Here is a 12,746-nt window from a genome sequence, read left to right as displayed (position 1 = left end):
GAGAGACATGGCTTTAAAATATTCTCATGGTAGACATTCATAAAGGACGTTCGGATTTTATTTAATTTTTTTTTAGAAAAAGCCCATTGCCAATTTTCAACGTTCATTTCCTAGTTTCCAAGCGGACACTTTGATCTTTTGAATCCTCCTTTCTCCATCTATTCTCAGACTGACACAAGTAAAGTTTTAATCACTGTTGGTCCGGTGCCATTTTATCCTGATCCATTAGCCGCATCAGACACTTCGCTTCATTCTTCCCTGTCGTAGGTAACATTCTTGATGAAGGAAACAAGCGTAGCAGCTTTGTGGATAAACCTCTTTTGTTTTGTTCTAGATATTCCTCCGACAGTTAAAGTCCCCACTTATTGATAGATCTGTCATTGCAAATCTCATCCTTATCAATATGATGGATGGAAATTCTGGGGGTGGGGAGTCAACAAGACCCAGCAGAAACTGATCTCCAAGGGACAGGTGGTACTTATCCTAAAGAGTTGTGAGAAACTAGAGAGAAGATTTGGGAGATGTCACCAATCACTTTGAGGGAGTTACTGGACATTGAGAATGTCTCAGTGACACCGGCACATTTCAACAAGAATGACAGAACAGATACAAACAGTGACATTTAATCGTAATTCAACTACAGAAAGGTTCTGGATTGTACAATCCAATTGTTTCTTAACTAATTCTTTCAATCTGTGGAATGCTTTACTGCAGTGGGCTGTAGAGGCTGGGTCGTTAAGTATATTCAATGTGGAGATTGACAGATTTTTAATCAGTAAGGGAATCAAGGGTCAAGGGTTATGGGGAAAAGGCAGGAAAGTGGACTTGAGGATTATCAGATCAGCCATGATCTCATTGAATGGTGGAGCAGACTTGATGGGCCGAATGGCCTACTTCTGCTCCTGTGTCTTATGGTGTTATGCTCTTGCGGACTGTACTTTCATCACACTCATGCGAGTTCCCTCTGTGTTCATTAATCTTTGCACAGGGATAACTTATTGAATCCATTTTTAAAAGTTATTTTATGTGTCTGAACTTGGGGCCATGGCCCTTATTATCTGGAATTATTTACTGATCTTGATATTTTCCCCACTACGTCACCAACACTGTATACATACCCTCATTATTCCTTAACTTGACCCAGACAGATTTATCTGAGTTCCCACTGCTAAATTCAATTGAAGCATCCCACCTGAGGCTGTTATTTTCTTCATAATTTAAGTTTGCTAAATGTCCCTAGTGTTTTGTTTAGTGTTAACAATAAAAACAACTTGCATTTGCAAAGCGCCATTGATGTGGGGAATATTTCCCTGCACTTCACAGGAGCATTAACAAAGATTCTGAGCCAAAAGAGGTGTTATTTGGAAAGGTTACTAAAAGTTTGAACTATGGAGAGTTTTAAAGGAGGTGAAAGAGGTGGCAAGCAGAAAGGTTTAGGAGAGCAATCTAGATCTAATGGCCAAGATGACTGAAGGCACAACTACCAGTGATGGGATAAAGGAATGAGAAGATGCCTGAGATGCCAAAATTGGATGAATGCAGAGTTCTCAGAGTGTTACAGGACAGATTCCATGGATAAGAGAGAGAAATTTGAACAAGAGGATAAGACTTTGCTATTTGACTTGTTGGTGAATTGGGAGCCAATGTTAGTCAATGAACACAGGAATGAGTGGGACCCACACAGATGTTTGTAGCTTTAGAGGAATCCAACTCTTCCATCACACAAAACTGATTAAAGCCCACTCAGCATAGGGTCTGACCAGTTCCTATCTAAAGTAATAACCAGGGTCCTGATTGTATTATTGGACCCCAATTCCCACCCTAGATGGATAAGCAGGCTCTTTGGCCATGCAAAAAAAGACTGTTGCATTGCCAGTATTAATGGACACATAAGGCCACTGATTCCAGCTTGAGGCTGGTACACACCTTGTTAGTGACAGGTGAGGACACCAAAATTGACCCCAGTGAATGCAACTGTCCCAGATTGTTAGTTTATAACAACTTTGCTTAATGTATCACAAAAAGAGATACTCCGTGCCACCTATCATTGCAAGCACAGTTAGGAAGAGGCTGGTTTGAAGGAATAGAGGGTGTGGAAGAAGGGGAGGAGAGAAAAGGGGAACAGTGAGGGGGAGGAGTGAACCAGAGAAAAGTGGGAAAGGGAGACATGAAATAGAATGAGATGGCAAGGGGTAGAGGAAATAAAAGGGAGAGGAAAAAGAGGGATAAGGACAGAATGGGGAGAATAGGGGAACGTAAAGAGGGAATAGTTAAGGAAGAGGAAAGGGATGAGAAAATAGAGAAAGAGATCGTACATGATGGAATGAATTGGGGAGAGAGAGGTTGGGAAAGTGGCAGAAAGAAGTAAAATGATGGGGAGTCAGGAGGTGAGTTACTCATCCCAGGATTCCTAGTCTCGGACCTGCTCTTGTAGCCACGGTATTAGTATGGCTAGTCCAGTTCAGCGTATGGTCAATGGTAACCCCAAAGGTGTTGATCGTGGGGGATTCAGTGATGGTAAAGCCATTGAACGTCAAGGGGCGATGGTTAGATTCTCTCTTGTTGGAGATGGTCATTGCCGAGCACTTGTGTGATGTGAATGTTACTTGCCACTTGTCAGCCCAAGCCTGCATATTGTCCAGGTCTTGCTGCATTTAGACATGGACTGCTTCAGTATCTGAGGAGCCATGAATGGTGCTGAACATTATGCAATCATCAGTGAGCATCCCTTCTTCTGACCTTATGATGGAAGGAAGGTCATTGATGAAGCAGCTGAAGATGGCTGGGCCGAGGACACTACCCTGAGGAACTCCTGTAGTGATGTACAGGAACTGGACTGACCTCAAACAACCACAACCATCTTCCTTTGTGTTTGGCATGACTCCAACCAGTGGAGAGTTTCCCCCCTGATTCCCATTGACTCCAGTTTTGCTAGGGCTCCTTAATGTCACACTCGGTCAAATGCTGCCTTGATGTCAAAGGCAGTCACTCACTTCACTTCTGTACTTCAGCTCTTCTGTCCATGTTTGAATCAAGGCTGTAATGAGGTCAGGAGCTGAGTGGCCCTGGCAGAACCCAAACTGGGCATCAGTGAGCAGGTTACTGTTAATGAGTGCCACTTGATAGAACTGTTGATGACCCCTTCTATTACTTTACTGATCAAGAGTAGACTGATGAGCAATAATTGGTCAGGCTGGATTTGTCCTGCTTTTTGTGTACATGACATACTTGGGCAATTTTCCACATAGCCGGGTAGATGCCAGTGTTGTAGCTGCACTGGAACAGTTTGGCTAGGGGCATGGCAAGTTCTGGAGCACAAGGCTTCAGTACTATTGCTGGAATATCATCAGGGCCCATAGCCTTTGCAGTGTCCAGTGCCTTCAGCTGTTTCTTGATATCAGGTGGAATGAATCGAATTGGCTGAAGACTGGCATCTGTGATGCTGGGGACCTCTGGAGGAGGCCGAGATGGATCATCCACTCAGCATTTCTGGCTGAAGATTGTTGTGAATGCTTCAGCCTTATCTTTTGCACTAATGTGCTGGGCTCCCCAATCATTGAGGATAGGGATATTTGTGGAGCCTCCTCCTCCAGTGAGTTGTTTAATTATCCACCACCATTCATGACTGGATGTGGTAGGATTGCAGAGCTTAGATCTTATCCATTGGTTGTGGGATCACTTAGCCCTGTCTATTATTTGCTGCTTATGCTCTTTACTTGCAAGCATAACTGGGATTATGTCCAGGATGTGTTTGAGCCATCACCAAATGCTGGTAGCACCCCAATGTGTTTAATTGTTCACATAACATTACATTGTCAACATCACTTACTGCCTTTGGAATCCTGAGACCACTGACCACTTTGATATATCAAAGAGAGTGCAGGTTAATGGAAGGAGTGCTTAAGCTGGGGATCCAAATTCCCATAGGCATTGATTATTTCATTAGGAATAATCATCTTCTTTCTCTCCTTTAGCGTTACCCTGTCCTGAATGGAGCCATTATGAGATGTGTACCAGCAGCTGTCCAGCCACCTGCACTGACCTGATTTCTCCCCTGTACTGTACGAGGCCCTGCACTGAGGGCTGTCAGTGTGATGAGGGCTATGTACTCAGTGGTAATAACTGTGTTCCACTTGAGGAGTGTGGCTGTGAGTTCAATGAACGTTACTATTCCTTCAAAACAAAATTCTGGGCAACTGAAGACTGCACCCTGCGCTGCCTATGTGAGGGTCATGGAGAGGTGCTGTGTGTGAATGAGACTTGCCCCAAAGGGGAATTCTGTCTTGTGGAGTATGGGATTCTAGGATGCTATCCCAAGAGAGCAGCTGTGTGCACGGTCTCCCGCAAAAACGGACTGCAAACTTTTGACGGAGTTTCCTTTGATTTCCGGGATGAATATGCGTATACACTTCTCAAAATCTGTGGCTCAAACAGTTACAACCTGTCACATTTTGAAATCAATCTGGGAAGAAAGAAAATGGTCAACGGTTCCTGGATAAAATCACTGACTATAAAATTCCCTGATCATGAAATAAAGATTGGAGGCAGTGAAAACATCATCAAGGTAAAAACTGAGAAAATATTCCATATCTATCAACTTAACATTCAGATCCATCCCTTACTATCATTGTAAAACTTACCATATCCTTGACCCTTGCAGAATCAATCTCTGATATACCCCACTCTGCTCATTGTAACACTGATATATCCCACATCCCTCATTGTAACACCCTGATACACCCCACACTATAACACCCTGATATACCCCACACTGTAACACCCAGATATACTCCACACCCCTCAATGTAACATCCTGATATACCCCACACCCCACACTAATACACCCTGATATACCCCACACTGTAACACCCTGATATACCCCACATCTGTCACTCTAACACTCTGATATTCCCCACACCCCTCACTGTAACACCCTGATACACCCCACACTATAACACCCTGATATACCCCACACTGTAACACCCTGATATACTCCACACCCCACACTGTAACACCCTGATATACCCCACACCCCTAAATATAACACCCTGACATATCCCACATTGTAACACTCTGATATACCCCACACCTGTCATTGTAACACTCTGATATACCCCACACCTGTCATTGTAACACTCTGATATACCCCACACCCCTCACTGTAACACTCTGATATACCCCACACCCCTCACTGTAACACTGATATTCCCCACACCCCTCACTGTAACACCCTGATATACCCCACACCCATCACTGTAACACTCTGATATTCCCCATACCCCTCATTCTAACACTAATATACCCCACACCTGTCATTGTAACACTGATATTCCCCACACCCCTCACTGTAACACCCTTCAATGTAACACCCTGATATACCCCACACTGTAACACCCTGATATACCCCACACCCGTCACTAACACTCTGATATACCCCACACCCCTCAATGTAACACTAATATACCCCACACCCATCATTGTAACACCCATAAAAAAACCCCACACTGTAACACCCATAAAAAACCCCACACTGTAACACACTGATATACCCCACACTGTAACACCCTGATACACCCCACACTGTAACACCCTGATATACCCTACACTGGAACACCCTGATATACCCCACACTGTAACACCCTGATATACGCCACACTGTAACACCCTGATATACCCCACACCCGTCACTGTAACACTAATATACCCCACACCTGTCATTGTAACACCCTGATATACCCCACACTGTAACACCCTGATATACCCCACACCCGTCACTCTAACCCTCTGATATACCCCACACCATTCACTGTAACACTAATATACCCCACACCTGTCATTGTAACACCCTGATATACCCCACACCCCTAAATGTAACATCCTGATATACCCCACATTGTAACACCCTGATATACTCCACACCTGTCACTGTAACACTGATATATCCCACACCTCTCACTGTAACACTGATATATCCCACATCCGTCACTGTAACACCGATATATCCCACACCCTTCACTGTAACACTGATATATCCCACACCCCTCACTGTAACACTGATATATCCCACACCCCTCATTGTAACACCCTGATATACCCTACACTGTAACACCCTGATGTACCCCACACCTTCAAAGTAACACCCTGATATACCCTACACTGTAACACCCTGATGTACCCCACACCCTTCAAAGTAACACCCTGATATACCCGACACTATAACACCCTGATATACCCCACATCCTTCAATGTAACACCCTGATATACCCCACACGGTAACACCCTGATACACCCCACACGGTAACACCCTGATATACCCCACACCCCTCAATGTGACACCCTGATATACCCCACACCCCTCACTGTAACACTCTGATATATCTCAAACCCCTCACTGTAACACTTTGATACACCCCACACCTGTCACTGTAACATTCTGATATACCCCACACCCTTCACTGGAATACCCTAATATACCCCACACCCTTCAATGTAACACCCTGATATACCCCACACTGTAACACCCTGATATACCCCACACGGTAACACTCTGATATACCCCACACCCCTCAATGTAACACCCTGATATACCCCACACTCCTCAATGTAACACCCTGATATACCCCACACTCTTCACTGTAACACTCTGATACACCCACATCTGTCAATGTAACACCCTGATATACCCTACACCTTTCACTGTAACACTCTGGTATACCCCACTTTGATGTAACACTTTGATGTAACCCTCACTGTAACACTCTGATGTAACCCTCACTGATATACCCCATATCCTGGACTGTGACAGTCTATAACACTGTGGCACTCTCTAAAAAGCATCATTCTGCAACAGGAAGTGAATGTTGTACTGAGGGCAGGTGTGTGGCATGTTGGAGTGTTTTACAGTCAAGGGCATAGGATATAAAGTAAGGGGTGTATCAGAGTGTTACTGTTATGGCACAGCCAATGGTAAGTGCTGAGTTGTTCAAATCCCAAAGGGAAACTTGAAACAACTTCCACAACCTGTTTTGCAATTTGTGTAAATTTCAAGATGTGTGCCTTGAATTCAGTCATTGATGTTATTGATGAGCCAAGTCTTACAGGTTTTTATAAAACTAGATTAAACATTTATTAATAAGAGAAATGATTTTAAATGCACACATAGATCTACAAATTATTCCTATGATAACCTCTAAATCCCCTACTTAATCTGACTCCCAGTTACACTTTTGTTAAGGCAACATTAAGACAGATTTTAAAGAACATGGGCAAGGTGACACATAATACCCTGAACCAGTCAAATTCAAAGTGAGCTTTCTTAACTTCAGTTCTTTGACAACAGCAGCTTGAGGCATAGATGCTTAAGGCTTTTCACAATTGCCAGATCTTAAAAATGCCTCCCCTTACACACAGCCTTTGCTCCTTATATACATATTTTCCTCTTTGAATGCAAATTCCCAAAGTTTCACGATGTCTTTGGACTTTACCTTCCTGATAATAAAAATCTATCATAGCCCAAAGCTTTAGCAGTAATCTTTGGGAAAAATAAACACACTGTTTCTAAACTTCACTTGGCTAGCTGACACAATTCAACCCTCCTTTGAAAACAATCTAGTGTGGTTTATTTAAAAATACAAATGTCCTTTAACACCTTAAACTCTAAACTTCCCCCATGTTTATATCAAAGCCTTCAGACCAACTGCCTTTAATCCAGTTAAGTCTGTCACACACACACACACACACACACACACATACAGACACAGGTGCCACTATTTTACAATAAGTCCCAATAACATTATGAGAATTATTATATCTTCCTGACAGTTACATTGAGGGATGAGCGATCTATTGAACATTATACTGAGGGATGTGGGGCATATCAGAGTGTTACATGAGGATGCATCAAAGCTAACAGTCTGCTGTGTGTCAGAATGTTTCAGGGAGTCAAAGTGTTAATGTCAGAGTATTAGAGTGAGGGGCACATCAGAGTAATACAATGAGGGGTCCATCTGAGAGTATTGCAGGGAGGGGTGTATCAGAGTACTATGATGCAGTGTTTGGGGTGTATCTGAACTTCAATGTGCCTTAAAAGTAGATTTGAGTGCAGTGAGCTAGTTTCAGTCTATACACTGAAACTTCCCCCAAATTTCATTTTACTACATGAATAGTAACTATTTTGATCACGTTTTTAGGTGAATGCTTTTGCAATTTCCTTGCCATTTATGCATTCGTCTGGAAAATTGAAGATCTATCGGAATGGAAATGACACCATGGTGGAATTAAACAGCAGTTTCCAAATCCTGTATTCAAGTGAGGATCGTATAAATCTAACACTGTCCACTGCGTATTACAACAACACTTGTGGGCTGTGTGGATACTTTAATGGTAATCCGACTGATGACTTCCGTAAAGCCAATGGAAAAGTGACAGAAAATGCTGCAGAATTTGTGGATAATTGGAAGACATTTGCTGATGATATGACATGTAATGGGCAGTGTGAGGAGTTGTACACTGTATGTACAAATGAGGATTTAATTTTGTATCAAGGAATTTCTTTATGTGGAATAATCAATGATCCCACTAACAGCTCCTTTCTCAACTGTCATGAAGTTGTCAATCCTTCTCCCTTTTTCAGAAGTTGCCTTTACACTATGTGTTTAAATGGTGGAAACATAACTGCCCTCTGCAGTTCCCTGCAGGCTTATGCAGATGCCTGCATTGGTGCTGAGGTCACACAAGCTAACTGGAGAAGCAGCATGTTTTGCCGTAAGTAATTCGGAAGAAAAATGTGGACCATCCGGCACCCAGTACCTGTAGCATTGTACCATCCGGCACCCAGTACCTGTAGCATTGTACCATCCGGCACCCAGTACCTGTAGCATTGTACCATCCGGCATCCAGTACCTGTAGCATTGTACCATCCGGCACCCAGTACCTGTAGCATTGTACCATCCGGCACCCAGTACCTGTAGCATTGTACCATCTGGCACCCAGTACCTGTAGCATTGTACCATCCGGCACCCAGAACCTTTGGCATTGTACCATCTGGCACCCAGTACCTGTAGCATTGTACCATTCGGCACCCAGAACCTTTGGCATTGTACCATCCGGCACCCAGTACCTGTAGCATTGTACCATCCAGCACCCAGTACCTGTGGCATTGTACCATTCGGCACCCAGAACCTTTGGCATTGTACCATCCGGCACCCAGTACCTGTAGCATTGTACCATTCGGCACCCAGAAACTTTGGCATTGTACCATCCGGCACCCAGTACCTGTAGCATTGTACCATCCGGCATCCAGTACCTGTAGCATTGTACCATCCGGCACCCAGTACCTGTAGCATTGTACCATCTGGCACCCAGTACCTGTAGCATTGTACCATCTGGCACCCAGTACTGTAGCATTGTACCATCTGGCACCCAGTACTGTAGCATTGTACCATCCGGCACCCAGTACCTGTAGCATTGTACCATCCGGCACCCAGTACCTGTAGCATTGTACCATCCGGCACCCAGTACCTGTAGCATTGTACCATCTGGCACCCAGTACTGTAGCATTGTACCATCCGGCACCCAGTACCTGTAGCCTTGTACCATCCGGCACCCAGTACCTGTAGCCTTGTACCATCCCATAAATCAATTTAATGAACCTTCAATTTACCTGTTATTAAGTAAATACTCCCTTACATGTGTAAGGAAACCAAAACTGAGCACAGTACTCTAGATGTGGTCTCAACAAAGCACTATTTAATTGCAACAAGACTTCCTTACTCTTGTACTCCAACCCCCATCCAATAAAGGTCATGGAACTGCATGTTAGTTTGATTACTATCTCTCAACTCTCCAAAATGTCCAGCAAACTGCTGCCCATAGCATCTGTAGCAGCTGAAATGTTGGATTTGGGTGAGGATCAGGAGGTATGTCTATCAATATGCCACTCTGGTCACAACATCTGCAGTTTGCATCTGACAGGGAGGGGCAGTTCTTGAAGCATCCGAGGAGGGAGGTCATTGAGCCTCTCAAGACTGCTCTGCCTTTCAATTAGATCATGTCTGATTTATACCTCAAATCCATTTACCCATCTTTACCCCATATCCTTTCATACTCTTAAGCAATAAAAATCTAATACACTTCTATAATAATTATCGATTGATTGCAGTCTTGAAAGCTGCAATCGATAAAATCTGTGAAGTTTATGCAGGAGGTAATATTTCAACACAGGCCTTCGACCCTGACCTGTATTGTTCTCATATTTCCACAAGGACAAGTTTAACATAGGAAAAAATGAATTAGGAGCAGGAGTAGGCCATTCGGCCCCTCAAGTCTGCTCTGCCATTCAATAAGGTCAAGGCTGATGTGGTTGTGGCTTTAACTCCACTTTCCTGCCTGTGCCCCAAAACTCTTAAATCTCTTGTCAGTCAAAAATCTGTCTAACTCAACCTTGAATATATTTAATGTTCCAACCTCTACTGCTCTCTGTGGAAGAGAATTCCACAGACTAATGACCCTCAGAGAGAAAAATATTCTCCTCATCATCTGTCTTAAATGGGAGACATCTTATTTTTAAGCTGTGTCCCTTAGTTGTAGACCCTTCAATAAGGGGAAACATCCTTCCAGTGTTCACCCTGTCAAGTCCCCTCAGGATCTTATTTTTCCTCAGCTTCCTAATGCCCAGGTGCCGATTCTTCATGACTAACCCATGATGGGCTATTCAACTTCGGGGTATCACTGTCAAGCTAAATCCTAAGGCCCACACTTAGAAATGTGCTCAGTGGATTTTCATCTCCCCCATCCAGAGTTTGGGAGTTAACGAACTCCGCACGGAATGGGATAGGATTTGGGCCCCATTCGGGCTCTGTGTGAATTGATAGACACTAGGTAATGTTTCTACCGAATAGAGATTCTTTAAAAGGGTGCGGAAATCAGGAACTGTAAGCAAACCGAAGCACTTCCCCTTTTAACGCTCTCTTCTGTTTCCATCAGCTCTTCCGTGCCCTGAGAACAGTCACTTTGCCGAGTGCACTTCCGCCTGTCCAATGACCTGTTTGTCCCTGGAAGACGATGTGGACTGCAACCTTCCCTGTGTGGAGGGCTGTCAATGTGACCAGGGATTTGCCTTAAAGGATGGTCATTGTATCCCAAAGAGCCATTGCGGCTGCGTCTATGAAGGTTTGGATGTCCGTACAAACGAGACCTTCTGGGTGGGTAGAGATTGCCAGGTCCGCTGCTACTGTAATGGATCCGACAATGCGTTGCATTGTGAGAGCGGCTCCTGCCGAGTCGATGAGTTTTGTTCAGAAGGCAATGAGCTGTATTACTGTGTCCCCCGTAGCGAAGCAATTTGCATTGTGTCTGGTTACAGTCATTACTACACCTTTGACACCCTGGCCTATGATCTGCAAAGCACCTGTTCCCACATCATCAGCACCGTGGCCCCAGGCTCCCCACATCTGCCCCATTTCCTGGTACGAACCAAGAATGAAGATCGCAACACGTCGCTGGCTCTGTGGCTTCACGAGGTGGAGATTAAAGTTCACGGTTACAATATCAGCGCCTCCAAAGGCTATAAACATACAGTGATGGTGAGCGAAGGCTAGACGGCGATCGGGGGTAGGAGCACAGAGTGCCAAGGAGGGAGTCCAAAACTAGAAAAAATAAATAGAAGAAAGTAACTGGGAAATGAGGAGAAATTTCTCTAGCCGGCGAGTGGTGAAAACGTGTCACTTCCCCACAGGGGAAGTAGAGGGAATAGCCCTGGAAATAGTTCAGGTACAGGGTATAGGACTGATGTAGGGAATAACACAGATGTAGGAATTAGCACAGATACAGGGATTAGCACAGGGACCAGGAATAGTTCAGGTACAGGGAATAAGAACATATGAATTAGGAGCAGGAGTAGACCATTCGGCCCCTCGAGCCTGCTCTGCCATTCATTAAGATAATGGCTGACCTTGTGTTTCAATTTCCACATTCCCATCTACCCCGATAACCTTTGATTCCTTTGCCTAACAAGAATCTATCTACCTCTGCCTTTAAAATATTCAGTGACCCTGCCTCCACCACCTTCTGAGGCAGAGAATTCCAAAGTCGCACAACCCTCTGAGAGAAAAAATTCTCCTAATCTCTATCCTAAAAGGGCAACCCCTAATTTTAAAACACTGCCCCCTAGTTTTGGACTCACCCACCTGAAGAAACGTTCTTTCCATGTCCACCTTGTCAAGGCCGTTCAGGATCTTGTATATTTCAATCAAATCACCCCTCACTCTTCTAAACTCCAATGGAAACAAGCCCAGTTTGTCCAACCTTTCCTCATAAGACAAACCACTCTTTCCATGTATCAATCTAGTAAACCTCCTCTGAACTGCCTCCAACACATTTACATCCTTCCTTAAATAAGGAGACCTGCACATAGTATTCAAGGTGCAGGCTCACCAATGCCCTGTATAACTGAAGCATAACATCCTTACTTTTATGTTCAATCCCTCTCATAATAAAGGGTAGGATTCCATTAGCCTTAATTACTTGCTGTACCTACATACTAACTTTTTGTTACTCATGTAGTAGAACACCTAGATCCCTCTGCAATAGCATAGGGAATAGCACGGCTAGGAAGAATAGTGCAGGTACTGGGAACAGTACAGTTACAGGGTGTAGCACAGGTGTGGGGAATAGTTTAGGTACAGTGAAGAACACCATTACGGAGGATAGCTCAGATATTGGGGTGGGGGGATGGAGCAGGCGGGCGG

General features: G+C 44.1%; 1 protein-coding gene across 1 annotated transcript in view; it reads left to right on the top strand.

Annotated features, from left to right (window-relative positions):
* The window catches only part of tecta (tectorin alpha), a 112,203-nt gene that overhangs the window by 46,503 nt on the left and 52,954 nt on the right, over positions 1 to 12,746 (top strand). The window contains exons 9-11 of the mRNA XM_041174284.1: positions 3,975 to 4,564; positions 8,190 to 8,763; positions 10,984 to 11,582. Coding sequence (XP_041030218.1) covers positions 3,975 to 4,564; positions 8,190 to 8,763; positions 10,984 to 11,582 — 1,763 coding nt within the window. The remainder of the gene's footprint in view (positions 1 to 3,974; positions 4,565 to 8,189; positions 8,764 to 10,983; positions 11,583 to 12,746) is intronic.

This window comes from Carcharodon carcharias, chromosome 25, assembly GCF_017639515.1.
Source record: "Carcharodon carcharias isolate sCarCar2 chromosome 25, sCarCar2.pri, whole genome shotgun sequence".
NCBI classification, from domain to species: domain Eukaryota; kingdom Metazoa; phylum Chordata; class Chondrichthyes; order Lamniformes; family Lamnidae; genus Carcharodon; species Carcharodon carcharias.
Note: the sequence above shows the minus strand (reverse complement) of the source record. Positions and strands in the feature narration are given on the sequence as shown.